At 41.4% G+C, this 25,730-nt stretch overlaps 2 protein-coding genes across 4 annotated transcripts in view; one reads left to right on the plus strand and one right to left on the minus strand.

Moving 5' to 3' along the window:
- LOC129862471 (chromodomain-helicase-DNA-binding protein 2-like) overlaps positions 1-10,244 on the plus strand; it is a 40,085-nt gene extending 29,841 nt beyond the window's left edge. The window contains exons 28-41 of one of the 2 annotated variants that reach the window (XM_055934186.1): positions 24-197; positions 796-965; positions 1,055-1,236; positions 1,333-1,471; positions 2,400-2,550; positions 2,663-2,779; positions 2,966-3,088; positions 3,270-3,362; positions 3,637-3,750; positions 4,608-4,786; positions 4,955-5,054; positions 6,088-6,292; positions 6,429-6,687; positions 6,840-10,244. In XM_055934186.1, the coding sequence (XP_055790161.1) occupies positions 24-197; positions 796-965; positions 1,055-1,236; positions 1,333-1,471; positions 2,400-2,550; positions 2,663-2,779; positions 2,966-3,088; positions 3,270-3,362; positions 3,637-3,750; positions 4,608-4,786; positions 4,955-5,054; positions 6,088-6,292; positions 6,429-6,687; positions 6,840-7,125 (2,292 nt within the window). In that variant the 3' untranslated portion in view covers positions 7,126-10,244. Of the gene's footprint in view, positions 1-23; positions 198-795; positions 966-1,054; positions 1,237-1,332; positions 1,472-2,399; positions 2,551-2,662; positions 2,780-2,965; positions 3,089-3,269; positions 3,405-3,636; positions 3,751-4,607; positions 4,787-4,954; positions 5,055-6,087; positions 6,293-6,428; positions 6,688-6,839 lie in introns of both variants that reach the window. The other variant, XM_055934185.1, reaches the window with a different exon arrangement.
- A 927-nt stretch (positions 10,245-11,171) lies between these two features.
- LOC129862472 (repulsive guidance molecule A-like) overlaps positions 11,172-25,730 on the minus strand; it is a 47,274-nt gene continuing 32,715 nt past the window's right edge. Inside the window, exons 1-4 of one of the 2 annotated variants that reach the window (XM_055934188.1) lie at positions 23,181-23,858; positions 19,815-19,933; positions 16,846-17,363; positions 11,172-14,422 (exon numbers count right to left, since the gene is read on the minus strand). In XM_055934188.1, coding sequence (XP_055790163.1) covers positions 13,718-14,422; positions 16,846-17,363; positions 19,815-19,933; positions 23,181-23,194 — 1,356 coding nt within the window. In that variant the 5' untranslated portion in view covers positions 23,195-23,858 and the 3' untranslated portion in view covers positions 11,172-13,717. Of the gene's footprint in view, positions 14,423-16,845; positions 17,364-19,814; positions 19,934-23,180; positions 23,859-25,730 lie in introns of those variants that run through there. The other variant, XM_055934187.1, reaches the window with a different exon arrangement.

A 25,730-nucleotide genomic window follows, 5' to 3' on the forward strand; every position in this document is an offset into this window, starting at 1 on the left:
ACATGTGTTCTGTGTTCCTCCAGGTGGCCAACTTCTCCAACATGGAGGAGAGTGCTCCAGACCTGGTGGAGCGCACGGTGCCTGACTGGGACGACATCATCCCTGAGGACCAGAGGCAGAAGCTGGAGGAGGAGCAGAAGCAGAAGGAGATGGAGGACATCTACATGCTGCCCAGGAGCAGGAGCTCCAACAAGAGGGTAAGCAGGAGAGAACATATATATATACACACACACACACACACACACACACACACACACACACACACACACACACACACACACACACACATCTCACGTTAGTTCTTCTCTCTAGAGCAGGAGCGCTATGTGACTGCTCCATGGTGCAGCACAGTTGACTGTGTGTGTGAAGGGGCTTTCCTAGTGTGCTGCTGAGCTGTGTACTCTACTACTCTCAGTCAGGGGGATATGATGGGGTGGTCATGAGTAATGAGGTTTTTACTACCTGCCTCGGTGTAGGGGATTCCACTGTATGTGAAGCTTCCCTTAATAAATTATTAGGTTTTATTTCAGTGGGTCTTTCTATCACACAGATAATACCCTCTCCTGTTGAATATCTAAATTCATGAAATGCATGGAAGAGTCATCTCGAAATGTTTCAATATGGAGAAATTATTATTATTGATTAGATTTGATCATGATTTTATTTCTTATTATTGTAAACACGCATAATTTAAGCATTCAGAAGTATACATAACACAAAAAGGCACTTGGCAACTACATTCAGTAGGAATTCGGTTTTGCTTGTTGTGTCTGAAGGTTGTCTTGTGTCTTGCAGCCCCAGGCTAACGACAGTGACAGTGACATTGGCTCCAAGCTGAAGCACCGTTCCTCAGGCTCTGAGAGCGAGACGGACGACAGCGGCGATGACAAGAAGCCAAAGAGGAGAGGCAGGCCCAGAGCCCGCAAGAACAACGTGGAGGGTTTTACTGATGCAGAGATCCGCAGGTACAGTATGTAGGTGTCTTAATACATTAAACCGAATGGTTTCTCAATGTTTCATTAAATGGTTAATGTTTTACTCTTTCCTTTATCAGGTTCATCAAGGCTTACAAGAAATTTGCAGCTCCGCTTGAAAGGCTGGAGTGCATTGCCCGGGACTCTGAGCTGGTGGAAAAATCCCAGGCAGACCTGAAGAGACTGGGAGAGCTGATCCACAACAGCTGTGTGACGGCTGTCCAAGAGCACGAAGAGCACCTCAGAGAGAACCCCAGTGAAGGTGTGACATTCTGACTGTGCATGACTCAGTTTTTGGGGAATTATGGCTAACAAGTGTGTTGTAATGTTTTTACTTATGTACACCCTGTTCCTTTAGCCAAAGGTCCTGGGAAGCGCAGAGGTATAAACATCAAAATCTCAGGAGTGCAGGTCAATGCCAAGTCCATCATTCAGCATGAGGAGGAGTTTGAGCCACTGCACAAAGTTGTGCCAGCTAATCCTGCTGAGAGAAACAAGTAAGATACCATTGCAGGTATATCTGAGGCATGTGAAACATTTTATCAGATGAATATGCACAGAAAATAAATATTCCTATACGGGTTGAAAATGGTAGATTTGGACACTAATAAGTGAGTAAATCGAAACGCAGTGGCTGTGCAGTAACATGCTATACATGACGACAAAGCTTAGGGTCTCCGCTTCACAGCTCTGTATGGGTTTTGACTGACAGCCGTTCTGAACTTGAGCCTCTACGTGCAACTTGAAGTTGCAGATTGCGATTTTGTAATAGATTTTGAATTGCGTAAACAACAGTAATTATGTGATGGGGGGATTTAGGGCTGTGTTCAAAACAACTACAAGTGTGCTTACTCTAGTTCATCAACTGCGCAGCTAGGAGAGCTCAAAAAAATTTTATTTGAAGACTTCTTTGAGTCATAAAAGTGCATTAAAATTACTTAGGAACTGTGCACACTTTGTAGAGGTGTGTGGCTACTTGGAGACACCAGTTTGATCTCTTACTCAAACCTTTGTCATTTTTTTTGTCTTATGTTGCAACTACCCCAAATTTCTAAGAGAATTCTTACCATGTTTACTGAGTATTTTCAGATTTCGTTATCAACAAATACATCTAATACAGTAAATATAAAATCCACACAAAATCAAGTGTAATTTTTGGATTGTCTTGTCAGGTGAACTGTTGTCTACCTCTAGTCTAATAATTTACCATAATCTCCAAACTGTTCCCTATTAATTGCTACCATGGTTATGCATTTCCATATTTTTTCTGTTAGAAACATTTCAATGTATCCCTATCCATATAGGCCAATTCTCACGACTGTAAAGGGTTAAAGTTGTAACAACTGATGCAGACACCAGAGCATCATCTTGATGGGCAGCAGTAGCAGAGGGTTTGACCACCTCTCCTCCTCCTTCCTGCCATAGGTTCCAACTGACCTGCAGAGTGAAGGTGCCTCACTTTGACGTGGACTGGGATCTGCAGGATGACACTCAACTGTTGCTGGGGGTCTATGAGCATGGCTACGGCAACTGGGATCTGATGAAGACCGATCCGGATCTCAAACTTGCAGACAAGGTAACCATCAGAATGTCAGAATCAAATATTTCTCAGATAGCTGTGGAACTCAAAGCGGTGTGGGTGCATTTTATTCTTCTGGTAACAAATTGTATTCAAATCTGTATTCCAGATTATCCCCGATGACCCAGACAAGAAACCCCAAGGGAAGCAGTTGCAGGGCAGAGTGGACTATCTTCTGAAGACGTTGAAGAAAGAAGTGGACAGTAAAGATGTCACTAAGGACGAGGTAAGCAAAGACCTCGCTGCTCTGTTTATCAGGACCATAGGGAATTGAAATGCCTATGCATCTGAACCCCTTGGATTATCTATATGCAAATCCATTCAGTAATGCTCTTCCTTACATTCTGTCTGGTATTGGTCTCTTCACAATAGAGCACATATCCCCTTGGCTGATCAGATCTCCCTCCCTCAGGTCAAAGTGAAGCAGAAGAAGCCTCGCGTGAAGAAAGAGAACAAGGCCCCTAAAGATGAGCAGGGAAATTACATTTCCTCCCCTCGCCTGTCAGACAACCCCCCCGAGGAAGGGGAGGTGAGGGTAAGTCACCTCGAAAGACCCAGCACAACCTGCCTATTTAAAAACCACCTGCCTTTTCACAAGGGAATTTCCTGTTGGTTACAGAATACCAGGATAGAGAACACAATGGCAACATGATGCAGTCTTTGTAATCCACCAGAACTGGTTTACTTATTTACCTTTCTGCTTTTTATTTAACCAGGATGACGGGACAGAAAAAACTCCCTCAAAGAAGAGACAGAAGAAAAAGGATAACAAAGAGAACAAAGAAAAACAGGGAACTCATAAAAAAGAGGTGGGAAAAGAAAAAAAACGTCCCAAGACAAAAAAAGAAAAGGTACTTTAGCAGTCGTGAACTTTATGCATTGTGCTGCGGTAGTATACAATTTCACACCCACTAACCTTTCCTGTATCTGAACAAATGGGGAACTTTTGTTAGATGGATGGATGAACAGATTAGGTTATCAGATTGTTCTTGGACCAGCAGGTTGAAGTGTCACTGTGCAGGTGTTTGTGTGAAGATCTGTGTTGCCCTGCTGAGTGGTGTCTGTTGTTTGTCTGTGTTTCAGGCTAAAGGAGCCAAAGGGAAGAAGCCCCAGGGGCCGGTCCACATTACTGCTGGAAGTGACCCTGTTCCCATCGGAGAGGATGACGACGAGCTGGACCAGGAGACCTTCAGCATTGTGAGTTATTACACCATGTCCCTACTGACGTGGACAGGATAAGGATATATTATTCACAACATACAAGACTAATGTAGGTGTTAATAACATTTTACATTTAAGCAATAAGGCCCGAGGGAGTGTGGTTATATGACCACGACTAAGGGCTGTTCTTAGCAGTGTTATATTGGCCATATAACACAAACCCCCGAGGTGCCTTGTTGCTATTATAAACTGGTTACCAACGTAATTAGAACAGTAAACAATTAGTTTTGCGTCAAAACGTTGGTAAATTGTTTCTCATACCATGGCTTTCAGGAGCCAAACTAGTTATTTAGCAGACGCTTTTATCCAGAGCAACTTATAAGAGCAATTACACACAACAGATTTTTCACCTAGTCGGCTTGGGGATTCGAACCAGTGACCTTTCAGTTTCTGGCCCAACACTGAACCGCTAGGCTACCTGCCGCCAACCATAAGCCATTTAACGTGTCAAACATAATGGAGGTGCCGTTACAAATGTAAGATCTTCATTTGATCACTCTTTTGTTGTTGAGAATTGTCCTGCACAGCAGGAAATGCAAACATGTTGTGTGTTTTAGTTTTTATAAGGTTTCTAAAGTTTGTAATTTCAACTTTGAAATCTGACTTGATTTGCCCTAATGAAAAATGTTTAAATCCCTGCAAAAAATGTCATTAATTATAATCCACATAATAATTCACATTTACTGTTGCTGCAGGATTATTGTCCTGTTGTAGCTAACTGGATCAAATTCAGATCCTACATCTGTACAGCAGGGGATAATTGAAACAAATGGATAATTTTTGACTAAGTGCTCGCTTTTACTTAGCTGAGTAAACTGTGTGTGTCTGTCCAGTGTAAGGAGCGCATGAGGCCGGTGAAGAAGGCTCTGAAACAGCTGGATAAGCCTGACGAGGGCCTGTCTGTTCAGGAGCAGCTCCAACACACGCGCACCTGCCTGCTGAAGATAGGAGACCGCATCACTGAGTGTCTTAAAGCCTACAGCGACCCAGAGCATGTCAAAACATGGCGTCGGTAAGCCCTCATTCAACCACAAGATAGTTGTGAAGTTTTGATTATGAAACCTACTCCGTGGTCATTTAGGTCAGTCTTATGTTTTTAATTGTGATACCATTTGAGTTCCATTAAAATCGTTCTCCATATTAAGGGTAACTCTTACTAAGATGTTTCTTTGTTTGGCAGGAATCTCTGGATTTTTGTGTCCAAGTTCACAGAGTTTGGAGCGAGGAAGCTTCACAAGCTGTACAAGATGGCACAGAAGAAGCGGTCTCAGGAGGAGGAGGTGAGCTGATTTCTTTTCTCCCAGTATCAAAACTAGTGCTGAGCGATAAACTGATCTTTCGCCTTTTCCCGGTTATTAAACAACTAATTGCCCGGCAGCGGTTCAATTATTTGAATTCCATTTCGTTTTTTTGTGTGTTTTTTTGTGAGCCTAAATATACAACCTAGTTTAGCGCAGAAACTTGGTAATCAACTACAATGGCCGTAATCATTGCGCCATTTTTTCCCCCAGACGGATCAGACAGAAAGAGGCGAAGCTAGAGGGTTACACTATCGCCAAATCTGTCCAAAATAAACCCAATGCATTTCTGTGGGCTTATTTTGGACCTGAACTTTTAGCCTGCCTTTCGGATGACGACTACCATTATCAGGGCATTGACATGAGCATCTCGTCATTGTATACAAATCTCTGGACGGATACACTTTTACACCCGCTATGTTAGATTCACACAGAACGCATGTGAGCAAAATGTACACAACATAACGACGAGGGACAGAGACACTTTGAAGAACTAGTGAAACTATTTTGCCAAAACAGCTCTGCGGCATGAGCAGGCTAGCTAAATAGGATTACTAAAGACTGTTCAGTATGGGGGAGTGCATAACATTAGATGGCCTGGCTGGCTGACTGTTAATGCCTGAGATGAGATGATTACTTTTAAGGAATGAAAAAGAATGGTCATCAAATTCCTATTTTTCTATTGATGTCTATACAATGTGGACCTGATAGAGACAATGGAGTATCTTCTATGTTTTGCCAATTGAATGTTTGCAATTTTTTGCTTTGAAATTTCCATTAAAATGTCTAAAATCATTATACGTCATTATTTCATAATACATTATTATTTTTTTATGTTTATTGAAACTGAAAACCATGATTATTTTTAAGAATCAAAATGACCTCCAATCATTAATAGCTCAGCACTAATCAAAACTTTCAGGTTTTTGTAACAAGTACAGTCAGCCAATCATTTATCTGATCTTTTTGCTCAGTCCTCTGCTTAACCCTTCCATTGTCCTTTGCTCATTTTCAGAAGGAGCATAGAAAAAAGGGGGATGACACGTCGGGGAAGAAGAAGTCTTTCAGAGCAGAGGCGTCTAGTTCCAGTCGAGAATCCACCGGCACCCAGCCATTGTCTAAGTCTCATCCAGGCATGCCTCATCCCTCTCCCCCATCCCCCCAAGGTCACCACAGAGAAGGCTATAACAAATCCAACAACAGACACTTTGGAAATGATGGTAAGAGCTGTTTATTTGGTCTTATCAAATCTGAAGTATACAATTCTACAACTTGGCAGCAATTGTGAGGAGTTCTAATTTTACAAATGAGCACAACATATCTCATGGCCCACTGTATTTTATCTCATGATGACAGATCGAAGAGATTGGCAGAGAGATCGTAAATACAACTACCCTGGAAATAGCAACCAATCCTGGCAAGGCGAGCGACATCATCCATATGACGCCCATCGGTATAAGGACCATCACTATGGAGACCGTCGTCCACGTGAAGACTCCTACCGCAGTAGCTGTAGTAGTTACCGTAGCGGCAGCAGCAACTCCACGCGGAAGAGGCCATATGACCAGTATGACAACGACCAGGATCACAGGGACCGCCGGGCCTATTACGACAGGTGAGAAACTCACAATTAGGCCTCATCTTTACAAACCCAATGATGTCTAGATGTTGTATTGTCTTGGAATGTAATGCTAAAACCATAACTGTTGTGGTAGCTTGTAGCTCTGTAGTAGTAAGATTTGTAAGACATCATCCCTCTCACTTCAGACATCCAGACGCGAAGCGGAGACGGGGCGATGACTTCCGTCCTCCCCAAGACTTCAGGAGTGGAGGAGGCCATCCCCAGGACTTCAGGGGGAGGATGCTGGAGCAAAGGGGGCCAACAGGGCAAGAACACTTCACCCGGCCCTATCCAGACAACCCTCCCCTGCTGGACCCACACTCCCCACAGGCTCAGAAGTCCCCCCAGGACTCGCGCTCGCCAAACGCAGAGCGGACTGCAGAGCATAAAGCAGCAGGGGCTGATTTAAACTGGAACAACAGGAAGACATGAGGCCTGTCACTGACTGGAAAGGTGTTGTGTCCAGGTGAGGAACACAGTGGTGATACTGAACGACAGGTCTGGGCTGGCTAGACTCACTGTTTCGCTTGGCCAGACATAACCTCAGTCGTAAACGGAATTGACAAATACTCTGTTTAACAGCAAACACCAAACTCTCCACATCCCTCCCCCAGGTGTGATTGTGGTAACGATCTGTGTCTGTGCCCATGTAGAAAAGTGTTCGACATTACGAAATATGTATCACACTAAGAAATGTTTTTGTTGTTGAAATGACAGATAATCAGTCAGTGTTAGTGATGAGTCTGTAGAATGCCTGTGGATAGTTAGTCCTATGGACTATTATGTGGGGAGATTACGATGCCCGAAAGGTTGATGATGACTGATCTGGAAACATTGAAGTGTCTGAAGTATTTGGCCTTTTTAAATGTTAGCGGTATGGTATTATTCCCAAATACTTTGGTTATTTTTTTTGAGTTTAGCTTTATGCCATTATAATAATAAAAGTAATGTTTATTCATCTTGACCTGGTTATGAAACTATCATAATTTCCTAAAGAGATGCCCCTTTCCTGACTCAAAATAAGTGCATCCTTCTGTCTAAATTGAAGACGAATAGTAAGTTAGTCACGCCAGTACCTAGTTCTCAGAATTGCTATTTAAAATGTTTTAATGAGCATTTGTCATTAGTGTTGATAATCGTTCTTCTGTAAAGACATTCATTGCCATTGTCTTTTTTTTGTTTATGATAACCACTGACCCGCTAATAAGTTAAGGACCTATTGAGAAGGACATGTCTATAAACATTATTAAGGTGTCTAGTTGAATATTGTAAATATTCAAAACACTTAAGGTAATTTGTTGTGCAAAGCTTCAGAAGAACACTGACTGTTAAAGCTATCCCTAACACCGTTTATTTGTAGATGTGCAAAGAATTTGCCATTTAAACCATATTTCTCTCTATCCTATGTATGAATGGTACTTTTGCATCTTACATTGCACAATTAGTACTGCACTCTACTGGCTTATTCAACCCGTAAAAGTATTGTGCTATGTTTGAGAAGAATGTGGAAATCATTTTTTCATTTTCTATAGTTAAGGTTATGCGATTCCCAGTGACAGCAGTGTAACCACTGATGGATTTTCTAAGGGACACTTGAGTGTTTACGGATGTGGTTGATGACAAGCTGTTATTGGTCATTCTGTTTTAGTGCCAAACCAGAGACTGGCCCTGCTGTGGTTCTTATGATTTCTGGTGTGCTTCTCCAGTTGTGCCTTATTTCTGTGTATATTTTCATACTGTATATCCTACTGGACACGTCAATTCAACGTAATTTAATTGAAATGACATGGAAACAACTTTGATTCAACCAGTGTGTGTGTGCCCAGTGGGATGGGTTATGGACATTACTGTACTCTACTACAGAGATGATGCAGTATTAAACAGTCATGTTTTGAGATTGTTCTCAATGGATGATTGTGTAACGTGGCATGCTTGTTAAGCGAAGACTTATATTGTTTGTCATGTTCTTCTGCAACTCCCCAAAAGATCTTGGGAAAAATGATTTACACAGATAAATCAGTGTTATGTCCTCTGTGGGCAGATCTGTTAGAAGGAATAGCCAACCAACACAACCTTTTCTCCACGCTACAGTCCCTGGACCTGTGTTCTTGAAAACAAGCCTAAATAATTTATATTTGTGAGAGCCACTCCACGTGAAATATACTGTCAATATGTTTATAGTCATATGTATTAAACTTTGCTACATTATAAAACATATGTCCACTGATTCATCCAGTATAGTCTAAGACTAAAGGCATCCATCCGCATGCGTCACATCTGGGACAGTTCGTGCATATATTATGACAAGTTTGTGTATGTATGTATGTCTAGTTGAAGTCGGAAGTTTACATCCACTTAGGTTGGAGTCATTAAAACTCATTTTTCAACTACTCCACAAATTTCTTGTTAACAAACTGTAGTTTTGGCAAGTCTGTTAGGACATCTACTTTCTGCATGACACATGTAATTTTTCCAACAATTGTTTACAGACAGATTATTTCACTTATAATTCACTGTATCACAATTCCAGTGTGTCAGAAATGTACATACACTAAGTTGACTGTGCCTTTAAACAGCTTGGAAAATTGTCATGTCTTTAGAAGCTTCTGATAGGCTAATTGACAATATTTGAGTCAATTGAAGGTGTACATGTGGATGGATTTCAAGGCCTACCTTCAAACTCAGTGCCTCATTGCTTGACATAATGGGAAAATCAAAAGAAATCAGTCAAGACCTCAAGTCTGGTTCATCCTTGGGAGAAATTTCCAAACACCTGAAGGTACCACGTTCATCCGTACAAACAATAGTACGCAAGTATAAACACCATGGGACCTCGCATCCATCATACCGCTCAGGAAGGAGACACATTCTATTCTCTACTAGAAATGAACATACTTTTGTGCGAAAAGCGCAAATCAATCCCAGAACAGCAAAGGACCTTGTGAAGATGCTGGAGGAACAGGTACAAAAGTATCTAGATCCACAGTAAAACGAGTCCTATATCGACATCTCAGCAAGGAAGAAGCTGCTGCTCAAAACCGCCATAAAAAAGCCAGACTACGGTTTGCAGCTACACACGTGGACAAAGACCGTACTTTTTGGAGAAATGTCCTCTGGTCTGATGAAACAAAAATAGAGCTGTTTGGCCATATTGACCATTATGTTTGGAGGGAAAAGGGGGAGGCTTGCAAGCCGAAGAACCTCTTCCCAAACGTGAAGCACGTCGGTGGCTGCATCATGTTGTGGGGGTGCTTTGCTGCAGGAGGGACTAGTGCACTTCAAAAAATAGATGGCATGAGGGGAAAATTATGTGGATATATTGAAGCAACATCTCAAGACATCAGTCAGGAAGTTAAAGCTTGGTCGCAAATGGGTCTTCCAAATGGACAATGACCCCAAGCAAACATTTACATTACATTTAAGTCATTTAGCAGACGCTCTTATCCAGAGCGACTTACAAATTGGATGTCAATACAAAGTATTGAGAAACTTTTGTTATTGACCAAATACTTATTTTCCACCATAATTTGCAAATAAATTAATTAAAAATCCTACAGTGTGATTTTTCTGGATTTTTTTCTTCTCGTTTTGTCTGTCATAGTTGAAGTGTACCTATGATGAAAATTACAGGCCTCTCATCTTTTTAAGTGGGAGAACTTGCACAATTGGTGGCTGACTAAATACTTTTTTGCCCCACTGTGTATATATATATATATATATTTTCGTTTTGGTCTCCGACAAGGGTTTTTTCGGCTGTTCGTGCACACAAAACAATTTCTTGAGGCAAGCCGAATTTCGGTATCTGAAGTCGACGTCGGTCAATAGTAGGAATTCTTCAATTAAGTGTTGTCATTGAGATGACTCGTTTTCATGCACACGTTTCACTTGAGAAATACTGCACCAAACATTTTAATGTAAAATTGCGCAACAAATTTCTTGAGTCATCTTAGATTGACTATTTTGAGTAAGTCTATACCGACTACGGCGTCTCAAGACAGACAAACTGCTATTGACACCTTTTCATGTTTTTAAAGCGAAGGTCTTTTAAGGGAATTATGCGAGCGCACTCAGCCAGCCGAACCAAAGCATGCGGAGGCCTTAAATCTGACACTTGTAATTTGGCCTCAGCCTAAAACGGTCTGATTATAAAAAAATGTCTTTGCCTTTGGGGATCTTGATCCTCCCCACAACAATTATGCTAATACATAAAACATGGCTATCACTACAAGCATCCACCTGGATTATTATGGTTTATCAAGCACTGTTGTATGATAAGAATGTCAGGGCTCCCCAGGGCTGTATTTTAAATGTATTCATATCCTTACACCAGGTGGCAGTGTAACGAAGCAAATCAAGTAGCCTAACCTTCACTGGAAATCTAGATATGTTTTTTTTTTTTTAAATGATCTTCATTGGTTAGTTAGTGTTTCATTATCACTATGAAACAAAGAGGTTTACCACAAGAAAGAGACATCACCTAAAAGTTAGCAAGACATCTTTTATTTAATAAATAATTTACAATATAAACAGTTGGTGTGTCACACCGCTTTTGTCCTACATACAAACACAGTTTGATCTTTCTGGCTTCTGCCATTCGGCCAAGTGTTTTAATGCCATATTTTCTACCGTTACAAATCTGACAACCTCTATTCACAATCAAGTTCAAACCAAGTAAGAGCTAAGTGAAAAGAACATAAAGTGCTTTAAAATTAAAAACATGAACACCAGAAAAAGGGACACTTTCTTGTATTCCCTTTTTAGATATCCACCTGGATGGAATCCAGGTTAACTTGTGTCTGCTCCTGAGCAAGCAAATGAATGCTCTGAAACTACAGTAACCAGGATAGGATCCCTGCCATTGAAAGATAGCTGAACACTATCCCCTAAAGACCCTAAAGCTTTGTGGTGTTCACGTTTCCATCAAATTATTTTAAAATAAAAAGGTCACATTCACCAAACCCTTTCTGATATTCAAAACTGTAGTGAAATTCAATACAGATAAAATACAATATTTTACACACAAACGTATATACAATCTCACATTACACATGTAGAACCATATAGAAAACTCAAAATACAAGTTACATCTATAAAAACAAGATTCAATGTTACAATCATGTTTGTTTATTTGAACAACTTTTTTTTGCCAGACTAAGAACAAACTGCACCAGTACATGTAGTCAGGCCTGCCAAACACTTCAGTGTAGGGATATATTACCTTGTTAAGTTGTTGGATAGATGAGTACTAAGGGAATGGTCAAATCTAAATATATTTTACCGAGATTAAATAGAAGGGGGAAAAATGAAGCAAATCGTCTGACAATGTAGTATCCTTTACGCTTTACTTGGTATACTACAACATAATTAAAATAAAGATCAAACCAGAATTTAGGTTAAATGTCTTGTTCATAAATAGCAGGCCTTCGGGGTATTAGTACCTCAGCCTCAAGATTTAGGCTTACTGGTGAATGACATTATTACTATGAACACAAACAATGCAATATGGAAACTACAACAAATGAAAATGGTACTGTAGATGTATGCACATCACACGGGTCTTGCATATGACTAGAGGTACAATTCAAAACCGAAAACTGACAGCTTATTTGCCTTATGCTGCTCTGAATATGTCTATCCACTAAGATCATTTAGCACCTTCCAGCGTTCTACACAATCAAAAGTTAAAATACTTAGGCTTAGACTCAATCAGATCAAGCATTAACCCGCGCTACATCACACATGCCAGTGTTCGAACTTGAAACAGCTGCATAGGATTTCTATTAATGCGACTCGGCGCATCCAATGGCAATGTACGCAATAGCTATAACGCCGGGTGCTGCTTTTGGATTTGCCAGCTATTCCATTCCAGCCATTCCAATGAGCCCGTCCTCCTATAGCGCCTCCCACCAGCCTCCTCTGATACAGGACCTACTCTCTGCTCTCTACAGAGTGGTCAGAAAGACTATCTTTCTCAAACCAAATACATGGCCATGATACCTACATTTGCGTGGAACTGTTGACTGCCTAGAAAAAGAGAAATAACTCACAAAAGACCTGTAGAAATCAATTTCTTGGCCATGGTACATGTTGGTTTGTTGATTGATCGGTTGAATGAAGGGATGAGATATACTCTGTAAACGTGATCTGGGTTTCTGCATTATCTGTGCCCTTGGTAAAGTTTGTAAAGGGCTGTTTTCTTATGAACATCTTAATTACACCCTATACAAAAAATACATTTATCATAATTAACACTTTAAACGCCAATATTCAAGACAGCCTGTTCTGGCGGACACACTAAACCACAGAGGGGCACAACCACACACACACACACACAATCTTACAAAAGACCTGGCGTTATGACCTATTAACCTCCACAGCAGACTAGACTATCACTCGCTGCTTTGACATCCTTTTGGCCCGAGTACTTTCTCCAAAAAGCTCTGGCTTTTCCAAAGCTGGAAACTCATCAAACAGTGAGCTCCTTCTGGACAGACATTAACAAAAGCCCCTGTCATGTCCTCTAGCCCAGACCCATGAGCCACAGAGAGCTCCACTGGCTTGGCACAAGTGAGGAGAGGAGATCAGCAAACTCTTCTTTCTGTAAGAGATCATCTCGTCTTGCTTCCCATAGGCATGCAGTCCCAGTGGGAATGTAGGATTTAATCCCAGCTGGATATCCAAAGTGCTGGGGCTCCTGGGCTCTCCTCTCTCACCACTGCTCCTTTAATCAAAGGACAAGTCCTTAAACCAGCTGAATGAACGCAATGATAGGTGGGAGCACAGAGAGCTCACCTCTCCTCCAGATGTAAGTCAACACATGATGACAACAATGATGAGACCATGGGCTGGGATGAGTTTGATTGCAAATGAGCTGCTGTATCCCCTCAGAGGCATGGATGGCCCTGCTGTCTACACTGGCCACCAGCCACTGAGAACAGAGCAGTAGAGGTGAAGTATGACACGGTGAGGGCACTGTTTCACACCCACTGACAGCTAGCATAATGAGGATGATGTTGGCAGGGCACTATAGATGAACCCAGCAGCACTCAATCCACAACAACATAGCCAGACAGTTGAGGAGGACTAGCGAGAACATATCTGATCCCCTCGGTGCTGCATTACTCCCAAAAGCATCCTTTTCAAAAATGTGGTATTTGTCCTTGTTGGAGTGGAGCATTTTCACATCCTCAAAAGCATAGTAGGCAGCCATGGTGAAGTTGATGTCCCCAGAGGAAAGCAGGTCGAACACACAAGACTGGAAGTACAGGTCTTCCACTGGGAGGCGCTCTTTACACTTGGCCATGGCAGCCTGATAGGTAAACCCATGGGACTGGCTGCCCGTCCTGCTCTTGAACGGGCCGTGGTCCTCCACAGCACGGTCCCTGAATTTTCTGAAGTCGATGCGCTGGTTGGCGGGACAGCCGTGCAGGCAGAGGTACAGGTCCTGGTTGTCTCGGTCTTCTACAGAGTTCACTACTTCCTCTGGCATCCGCACAGCAAAGGTCAGGTATCGGCCCACCTGCCGGACCACGATAGTTGTACCGATGTAGCGTGCGTGGATCTCCACATGCTGCCCAGGCACCTTATCCACGATGCGCAGCGTGTTGGCCCCGTGGCGGTCTCCACCGTTCTTGGAGCCGTCGGCGAACGCCGCAGGCAGCTCGTCTGTCTCTGCGTGGTACATCTTCTGGTCCACACACTCCTGGAAGTTCTTGAAGATGATTGTCAACTGTACCGAGTGAGAGAGGGGAGAAGATTAGAATTTGCAGTCAGCACAACAATAGCCAATATGTTTCAATACGTGTCAGGCCTTTTGAGGATGAAAATAGCAAGGTACATATAGACATCAAATGATTAAATCATTGAACAGCAGTTGAATTTTAAAAAACTGTATGGAACCTCTATATTTACATGTTTATGTGGACAAGAGTTAGTGGTAGGGCTACCCAAATGACTGAGGGGAATCTTTGCGCTTTGGCATTAAGAACACCAGTAGTTTGTATAATGCAGACCCATCTACACCACCACCCCAGTTCAGTGTCACATTTCAGCTCTGCCTCAACATGGGGAGGCCAAAGTAAACGCTCTCAGAAAACACGGGTATAGGCCATGTTAAATCGGGCCTCAGTGTGCAGACACAAAGACGAGCCATTCATAGTGGTGAAAAACCTGCCTGTGAACCCCAGAACTGTGCTCCAGGGAGTGGCACTGAGCCAGGAGGGGAGAGCGTGCTCTGCTCTGTGGCTAATTAACTAAGGCTGGTCACTTCTCTGCTTGCATGATTTCATTAGGACGCCAGTGAGCCGTTGTCTCAGAAGTGACCCCGGGACAGCCGATAGGCTCTGATCTCAAATAGCAGGGGCGGGAAGTAGAGCACCAAAATGCCCTGTTATTACCCAGTCAAGTCATCTGCCAACCCACCCCTCAATCCTCCCACCCCACAATCCCCCATTCCCCAAAGTTTTTTTTTTTACCTGCCACTGGCCCCTCTTTTCGAAGGATAACATGATCTAAGAACATGAAAAAACCTCTACAAAACCCCTGTGCATAAAGAAACAAACTGTTTCATCAACCCATCCCTTGAATGAAGGTAGTGCATATAACAGACCATGTCATACACTGCAGCAGGAGCCCATATGAAACAGAGCTACAGCAATACCCAGTCTTGTTTGTACAGGTGGCATAGGCTTCTGCCTTGTTTTCCCTTTGTCCAGACTGAATAACTTCAAAAGCTGTGTAATTTGCTTCCAAGTACAGCTGTGTAAAAATATCATTACCTTAAGCACACAGAAAAAAAGCCAGAATGCTGAAAGTGCATCATTAGGTCTGATGATGGAAAATTGGTCTCTCTCTTTATGTGATTGAGGACAAAATGTCAGTGTAAACCCTGCAGTCGGGATACAGTGCACGGAGGCCTATTGGTCACAGCCACGACTGCCAAAATCATACCAAATGTGGACCTAATATTAAGTGACTTTGCAGACTACAAATGCTTAGGGATCTTTGTTTTCACCTCATGTTCTAATGAAATACATTTCTGTGGTGGCCCTCCAGGCCGTCCAATGTACTGTAGAAACAAAACAATGATAATTTATGAGGTATCAGGGCCAACTATTGTGCAGAAAATATCTGCAGTTTCCTGCATGGCTTGAGCACTTAGTTAAAACAACAGTTTCTAACTAACATACACACAATGCTAGGGTATAGACTGTTACACATAGAGTGGGCCTAAAATTCGACTTGGCTGTCCACATGATGTTTATACTGCGGGTATAATACTGGCATATAATTTGTAAACCTTATCAGGATCCCAACAATTGTTCTGTGTATTGCCTATTGGTCTGCGATGGAACTGATCCTAACATTAACCAGAGTCCACAGTAAAACATTCCCACGGCTGCTCCTACTTCTCTGGCCACATTAAAGAGGCCCACAACCTCTTACATACGAAGGTCTTACTTAAGATAATATTTCTTGATTTGAAAGCTCTTACAAATAAATCACTGCAGTAGAATTTGTCCAACAACATTCCATTCAGTGTTTCAAACAAAGCAAAAAAATATTCTCTCCCCATTACCTGAAAGGGCTTTCTTTAGTGAGAAAAGGGCAAAATAGAGGAGTAGCAGCCTTGCTCAGTAGACAACAAAACTTTCCCTTTCCTAAAATGGCCATGGTAGCCAAAATAATGGCCTGCATGCCCAGCATTTATGTACATGACCCTAAGCATGATGACATGTTAATTGCTTAATTAACTCAGGAACCACACCTGGGTTCGAGCAACGGTTTTCAATATACTTTGTATCCTTCATTTACTCAAGTGTTTCCATTATTTTGGCAGTTACCTGTATCTTTTTGCTATCTTTTTGTTCTCTACTTAGATGCATGTCTACACTCCTCCACAGTGGTGAGAAGACCAGTGTTATCAGACGTTCTGCAAAGTCTGTTTGTATATCTGTGATAAGGAAAGTTGTGAAATTTTACTTCAAGTTTTACTTTTCAAGGATTCAGTCTGTGGCAATGAAATAATCACAGAATACTCGGATCAGTAGCAATGTCAAGCATCACCAGACACTCTGTAACTGTGCTGTACCCAACATACAGTCAATATCACATTGATTCAATATGATAGAGAGATGTAGCGGCTCCTCTCACCTTGCTGGTGGCCGTAGCAGAGGAGCCAGGCACGACAGGTGTGTTGGTCACCTGAACAGACAGGTATTTGTTATGGATAAGTGGCCAGGCTCCCTCCACCTTGCAAGTCTGGAAGTCATCGCTGAAGGTACGGAGGTGTGGGTCTCCAAAGAAGCCGCAGTGGGTGTAGTTGGGTGGCAAGGAATGGCGAGAAAGGCTGCGTTCGTAGTGACACTGCTCCGGCCCATCGGAGCGCTCCTGGCTGTCAGGCTGTAGCTGTGGTGGTGGAGGTGGAGCGGGGGTCCGGGCTCGAGGCTGGTTTGTAGGTCCCTCCTTGGAGCAGTTGTGTTGACTCATGAGGTCCTCTATGCCATGTTGGGCTGAGTGGTAGGCCAGGTCGCCTCTGCAAGTGCGTGCGGTGCGGCGTACACAGTTGTTGTACGCCCGCAGTGCCGTACAGAACTCCTCCTCCGGGCCAGAGCTTGAGGTGGAGGCCCAAAACTCTGAGTTACACTTGAGGATCTTACACTGCAGACTCACTGTAGAGTGGAGAAGAAAACATTAGGATCATAGATCGCACAACAATGGCAAACCAATACCCACAATGGACTGTTCATCCAATCACTAAACATTGTGTCGAACAATTAATGTACTAAACAAACAGGAAAAGTATGTGTTATACAGTCTCATCTGTGTGTTTGAAACCCTTAAACAATCACCTATGCAATGGCCAGTCTTTAGACTCCTATAATCCAAAAAAGCCCTGCAGCATTCTTTGAGTTCTTCCATGTTTTTTCAGTGTCTCGAGACAAATTGAGCATTTATTTCCATCAAATAACTCTGACTTCAAGTGTAACGAAAACCAAAATTCCACCAAATATGTGGATTCCAAGTGGCTGCAGTTTGCCAACTCCATCATCCCACTTGGCACAGACATCAATTCAACATCTATTTCATGTTGGTTCTATGTAATTTCATTGAAATGACGTGGAAACAATGTTGATTCAACGAGTGTATGCCCAGTGGGATGTGTATGCACACTTCATTACAAATCAAGTCTGCTCTGAGACTTCATACAGCACACAGTGAGTTTTACCTTTTCCAATAGATTCAGTGAATCTGCAAAAGATCATGCATCATTAAAAAAAAAATTGGTGGGAGACATGGTATGTAAACTTGTCATAAGAAATATACAAATTTGATTTCAACAGGGACATTGGGGGCTACATTAGGAAAAGCACCAACACACACCTCATTAATTAGTCAAAATAAGCTACTCAGAAGTGTTAACGGCATAAATTCACAGCTACCTAATGTTTGCATCTATACTACAACCTCCTGTTGCATGGCTAAAAGCCAGAACGGAGTGAGGAAATTATTATTTTGAGAATTTAGCTATTGTTGAGGGGAACTGGAAGGGGTATGAGATTGTGCGAGCCATTGTGAGAGGGGGTAGTCTTACGGCTCTGAATGAAGGCAATGTTGCTATTGTGAAGAGACCAGCAGTCATAAATTTGCCCTGTGTAAGGGGATCAGGTTGTTCGTCAGCAATGGATTGTGGCGTGGGGGGGGGGGGGGGGGGGGGTGGGGGTTAAGACAGGAAAGAAACTAGCTCCAGGACCAGAGAGCGGAACAGAAAAGAGGCCTCACCATTCCACAGGTCAAACTGGATATAAGATATCCACCTGTCCATTGCAGAAGACCTTAATCAAAGAGTAATGCAACTTCCAACAGGCATTCCTCAGGACTTAAATGACATGACCTGAAATGTAAGTTGCTTTGGGTGGCATGGTATGGGGGGAGGGTTACATAGGAAAGAATAGATGTAATTCAAAGCAAATACCAATACAATTGGACCTCCTAACTTCACCCTAATAAACAAACTTCAGTTTAGGACGAGTCTACATGTAACTTTGCTGCACCAAACGTTCCCTCAGAACTTATTGACCAATGACTATACAACACTTTGAAGTCACACTTTCAGTTACTATTACTGATGACTCTACCATTCCACCACAACTATGCCAACCCCCACACAGCACACACCACTCCCTCCTCCCAGTCCCAGCAACAAAGGGCATTTATTATCACGTATCTGATAAGTGGCAATAAACTCATCTTAATCTTGAATAAACGTCAACAACAACTAGCACTTGCATTATCACTTTTTTGTTTGGCGGTAAAAGAGAAACTGATAAAAGTCGGTAAATGTGCAAATTGATTTATACGAGGCCATGGAGATAGGCTATTTCTGCATCTCATAAAATAGAAGGGCTCAAGTAAGACCATTATAACCCGTGTTATATCAAGGTGTTTTAATGTTGCTTAGAAAGATCCATGCAGGTCGAATAATAAATAACCTAAGCATGGTTACGAATTGCTCATTATTCATCCAACCAAAAATAAGCTCCTGGGAATCTGGGATTCAGGGATTTCCCGAACTATTTGTCTTTACTTTCCTTAGACCGACGCAATACGGGTAGAGAAAGAAAAAGGCAAGTACCGTTAAGGGTTAGAATGCGTAAACCCTATCCCCTCCCCCCAAACATAACACAACTACGGGGTTATACAGCTTGAGTAGCATAGGCTTGAGCTGTGTAAAATTATTCAATAGAAACAAAACAAGTCTTACGTGACGATTTATTTTATTACGAATATACCACCACAACATGGAGCACAAGAAACGCGAAACCATTGGCGGTTCGTACCGACACTGTCGATTCCACAGGACTCTGACATTATATGTTTTACCTGTGTTGACATGCAATTTATAAAGTTAGTCTTCCATTTTTGTTGATAAACCAAATAATTGTCTTGTTTGACAAATAATGTAGGTACATGTCTATACATCCATCTGGCAGGTTGTTTAAGCTATGTGAGCTGCAAATGGTTACCATAGGGCAAAACAAGGGTTGTAATAACTAGATAATAATCATATTAATACAGTTAACACGCATGATTTAAATAGTATCTCGATTGCAAAGTCTTACCAGAAGGAAACAGGCAAAGAAACAAAACAAGGATCTTGCCGACTTCAAGCGCCGAAGGTCCTGCTACTCCCTTCCCCATAACCGTCCATCCAGCACGGGGTCGCACTTCTCTCCTCTCCCTGGTCGAATCAAATCAAGAAGGTGGAAGAAAAATGAATTAGGAGATATTCCTATCGTCTATCTTGTTGAATAACACGGAGCAGTAGGCTACATGAGATCTTAAGTCACGTAATGCAGTCATGTCCCTGATCAAGTACTTGTTTCGAAATCTCGAAGTAACTTTCGCCCTCTTTCTAGGAGCGGATTCAATGCACTCGAATTCCTCAGCAAACAGTAAAAGCTGGCAATCGATCTTGAATTTAGGGAGTGTCAAGAAGGTGCAGTTTATACTACTCACTGGACCAATGAGGAGCCGTTGTTAAAGCCTTTGGCCCCTCCCGAGTCTCAAATTACAACTCAACGTGTAGATTTGTTCATTATAGCACGTTGGGCCTCAACAGTTTGATGTGAACAAAAGTGTTTTGCTTTGCTGCTACATAACATGCTACCCTTAATAAATTAATTTCTATGTTGCGTAAATCTATGTTGGGGCAGAGGTTAGCCTGCATGGGTGAATGTCACTTCTCTTGCGCCTTGACTTAGCCTATAGTCCATTATGAAACATTTTAACCTTGCTAACCATGCTACTAGTAGTACAAAAGACAAATGAAACGTGACAATTTCAAATAGGCTATGTCAAAAGTTACCACTTATAAGCATGTAGGCTATACCCCCTTTAGGCTAATACTGTATTATTGACTCATTGTGTTATGTCTTTGTGGCATTTCTTTAATAGACTCATAATCAATGATAACATGACTGATTATACGCTGAGTATACCAAACATTAGGAACACCTACCTAATATTGTATTGGGAAGTCATTGCAAACCATTTTTTAACACTGTTTTAAGACTTTTAGATGAAATAAACTAACTCCCTACAAAAATGAATGACTTCTACACAGAATTCTTGTCAGATGTTATTCATGACAATCTGTGTAGAATTGAAATTGAATTTAAGATGGAGATAAACAGCAAAAAAGGATAGTAGCACTTCTTCTCAAAAAAGGTAATCAAGCAAAACATGTTCTTTTAGCTGTGTCAAATAACTAGTAAGATATATTACGCTGGTTGGTGCACTGCCAATGAAACCTCCATAACACAATAGTTGGTATTTGATCATCCAGATGATACAAACACATAGAAGGCTATTATGGTTTAAATTGGAGCAAACATTGATGCTTTGCACTGACCTTTTAGTAACATGATACATAACATCTTTATGAAATCACAATTGAAAGGAAACATACGCCAGCCAGCAAACAATTGAGAAACAAGTAAGTAGATGTTCATTAAGAATGTTTTATTTGTCTGTCTATTAGTTATATACATTATGTCATGATTTGGATAATGAAGAGGCACTATGCACCAGGACTTGTATGAAGAACTACTACACCTGTTGATCAACCACCCATCAGTACAATGCTGCTCTACACACCACTGTTTGCTCTGTGGGTCTACAATAGAAATGTCACTGAAGCAAGTCAAGTCTGTTGTGTGGTGTAAAATATGTCTGACCATCTTGATCCATTTTTTTAATCCTTAATGTCAGTCAATTAAGGTGGCTGATGCCCTAAGACATTGAACATATTGATGCACCATTGCACTTCAATGAGAATACTTAAGAATAATATCCAGCTAAGAAGTTGTAGGCATAAATACATACTGTGTAGGCTATACTAGTCTATTGGGGTTGATAAAAAAAAACTGGGAGCATTAGTCTACTGGAAAACCCCAAACACCATCCAGACTAACTATTTGTCTGGAAAGAGATAGAACAATGGCTATAAGTGAATATGATTATTAAACCAGATTAAACGGCATAGTTTGTTGAAACTACATGGATGTGTTCAGACATTTAGATGAGCCACTTGAGTGATATTACATTGATAGTGCTTTATTTCTTAACATACTTATATTCTGTAAGGACTGGAAGATGTTTTGGATTGCTTAACAATGTATGGTAACTGACATGTAGCCTAGACTTGTAGTGTGGTAACTGACATGTAGCCTCGACTTGTAGAACATTCAATCACATCTCACTGTAGGCCTACAATATCACATCTCAACGGGGACCTACAGTATAAAGCCCCCATGTAATGCCTCCTGTAAGGCCAGCTAAAACCAAATTCCCCCCAAGCTAAATCAGTCCATAGAACAAATAGATGTCTCATTGGCCAAAATTATTTTTTGATTTCATTTTAGTCATCACTAACCTTGAAATATAAACGTAGGCTAAATCCTTAGGCTTAAAATACCTAGACCTAAATGTCGATTTAAATTCATAAAATTACTACAGCGTTCCAAATGTTTTCTTTATATATTTTGGGGAGATAGGCCTATACTGATAATGCATCTGGCCCATAGCCACATACTGTATGATCTGGCTTATACGACACCGGGTGAAGATACTTCACACGTTCCAACAGATGGCGCCTGTATTAACTCTAGATATCAAACCTCACATCATGACAAACGCACATGGCATTATGAGTGCCGGGACAAGTTGATCTGTCATTAAATGTGTGCACAGGTCTATTATTTGACGGTTTAGTGCAACTGTAGCCCACAACTGTCAGTCAGTCATCAACATTGTTAGGCCTACCACCCCATTTCCTTTCGATCACAGCGAATATAGAAGCCCATGTTCTATGTTTTATTTATTCAAAACACAAATATGATAGGCAGTCAATTGGAAGTTTTCTGATAGGTTTCCAATTCCATTTTTTTCCTGAATAATGCATTCGTAAAGGGTTTGATTTTAGCATTGTGAAAGAGGAGAAGCCAACGATATTGTCTAATAGAATCATATTAAGACCATTATGAATTTACAATAACCCATAGACGTTAGTTGTGTAGCAATACAAGTAGCCTAGTTGTGTAGCAATGCCATACCCTATGTCAATGCTTATAGGCCTAATAACATTTAAAACATGTTATTACAGCTGGACAACTTGCAATGTTCACTTTTGTAGTATGTAGGCTATTGCCGTTTTTTGCCACAAAAAATGTAAAGAAAGGCTGTAGCACACAATGCCGGGCAAATGTATTATAAGGGTAATCAACACACAATATGGATTACCATTACGCTTGACAATAGAAGTAGTCTCCTATAGTCCACTGTCAAAAACATAATCATTTTCAAAATAAAATGACACATTGACAGAAATATTATGAGAAGCCAGGAAAATATAAAGTTGGAATTTTGCCTGGAAAAACTCTGTAAATAGCTTAATTGTTCGCTGTTGAGAAACGACCAATACCAACCTTTGCGACTGCATGGATCCCTCCAAGTTTAGCTGCTGAACGCGAGGAAAGCGCAAAGGCGAGAAGTCCGAGTCCGAAATTCCACCCAAAATATGTGTTGTGCAGCAAAGTAATCCAAATGTTTCGCATATACCGTTGTTTAAATTGGTGTAAAATGCCGACCTCCATTCATGGTTTCCTTCGATGGTGTCTCAAATAAGGAGTGTGAAATCAAAGTGATGTTTTGCACACAATAATTCGCGTTGAAATGGAGCACCCGATCAACTCATTGATTCTCATACACTTGGATACTATTCTTCCTCATTCCGTTGACTGAACATTCCCACGATATAAACGTTCACGTCTCATAAAATATGACCATAATTAACAGTTGTTCTCATCTTTACGCTTGTATTCCTGCTCTCAGTTTAGTTGGTTCTCGTTGACGTTGAGAGGAAGAGCCCTCCGGGCACCGCTGCTGCTTCGCATGGGCTGCTGATATCTCTGGCCCGACTCCTTTCCTTGCTCACTGTTGTGTAATGGATACTTAGAAAGTGTGAGAGACAATGATCGGTTCTACATGACGCCGCTGGGACCCCTCTCCAGTCCCCCGACACCTCGCGCCGTTTCAGGCAATTTGCGAGTGTTTAGACTGGGGATTTATTCTCCAAATATTATGCATAAACTGCTGCAACTAATTTTAATAAACCACAATAACTAAGATTCATGCTCCTCCTTCACTTTTCGTACCTCCCACCACTCCGTATTACACTATAATAACTACACTATAACCACTATGTTATCAAATGGCAATAATAATGAAGCATACTCTGTTTTAGTAGGCTAACTTTGGCAATATTTGACATGTATGCCAAAATAGCCTACCATTCACTTCACCGAGATTAAAAGAGAAAGGGAATCAGCAAGTACAGTAGCACAGCAAGACTAGAGCTTGGATCCAAATCCAACATGACTATATATTATATATTAAAAACTAGCTTTGGATATGGCCAAATTTAGAAACGGGAAGGTAACGGATGGATCAGATTCAAAGACAGAGGGGGGAATAGGGGAATTACACTGCACCTGTGTTTTAGGATCAAACTCAAGCAGAGTGACCAGACCACCCCCTCCCAGAGAGCCATTACAAGGCCGGGCTCCAACCCCATCCCTCCAGGGAGAAGGCTCTCACTGCCTCAACCACTCTGTGATCAGGAAAATCTATCAAACAGGTGATTGGAGTTAACCATATCACTGAGTCATGGGACAGACATTTGCTAAGCTCCAATGGTGTAGGCTATTATGCCTTCTTTCCAGATGTAGCTAGATAGAAAAATACCCAGCATGGGCTGGCATCAGAAACAGGTAGCCTATGAATCTGAACATATTACCGGACATGAACCACTAAATATGTCAGTGAAAGTAGCCCAGTTCTTCAAATGGTGTCATAAACTTGTGCATTGAGTGCCATGTCAAACATGAGAAATATATTGCATCTCTTGGACAGCTACTATGTCACACTGTAGATAGTGCAACATTTCTGAGTTCATCACATTTATCAATCTGAACCTGACCTTCTGGGGACAAAGTGCATTCATATAGTTACAGCCTGAATTCAAAATTGATTAAACATTTTTTTCCCTCACCCATCTACACACAATACCCCACAATGACCAAGTGAAAACATGTTTGTAGACATGTTTGCAAATTTATTGAAAATTAAATACAGAAATATTACATTTACACAAGTATTCACTTAATCGGCATGGCCGATTAATTAGGGCCAATTTCAAGTTTTCATAACAATCGGTAATCGTCATTTTTGGACACCGATTATGGCCGATTACATTGCACTCCACGAGGAGACTGCGTGGCAGGCTGACCACCTGTTACACGAGTGCAGCATGGAGCCAAGGTAAGTTGCTAGATAGCATTAAACTTATCTTATAAAAAACAATCAATCTTAACATTATCACTAGTTAACTACACATGGTTGATGATATTACTAGTTTAACAAACTTGTCCTGCATTGCAAATAATCAATGCGGTGCCTGTTCGATAAAATACGGAACAGTTCCATATTTCCCTGAAAGAATAAACGTTTTGTTTACGAAATGATAGTTTCCGGATTTGACCATATTAATGACCTAAGGATCGTATTTCTGTGTTTTTGTTATATTATAATTAAGTCTATGATTTGATATTTGATAGAGCAGTCTGACAGAGATGGTAGGCAGCAGCAGGCTCGTGTGCATTCATTCAAACAGCACTTTCCTGCGTTTGCCAGCAGCTCTTCGCAATGCTTCAAGCACAGCGCTGTTTATGACTTCAAGCCTATCAACTCCCTAGATTAAGCTGGCAATACTATAGTGCCTATAAGAACATCCAATAGTCAAAGGTAAATGAAATACAAATGGTATAGAAAGAAATAGTCCTATAATTCCTATAATAACTACAATCTAAAACTTCTTACCTAGGAATATTGAAGACTCATGTTAAAAAGAACCACCAGCTTTCATATGTTCTCATGTTCTGAGCAAGGAACTTAAACGTTAGCTTTTTTACATGGCA

Source organism: Salvelinus fontinalis, chromosome 9, assembly GCF_029448725.1.
Source record: "Salvelinus fontinalis isolate EN_2023a chromosome 9, ASM2944872v1, whole genome shotgun sequence".
NCBI lineage: Eukaryota > Metazoa > Chordata > Actinopteri > Salmoniformes > Salmonidae > Salvelinus > Salvelinus fontinalis.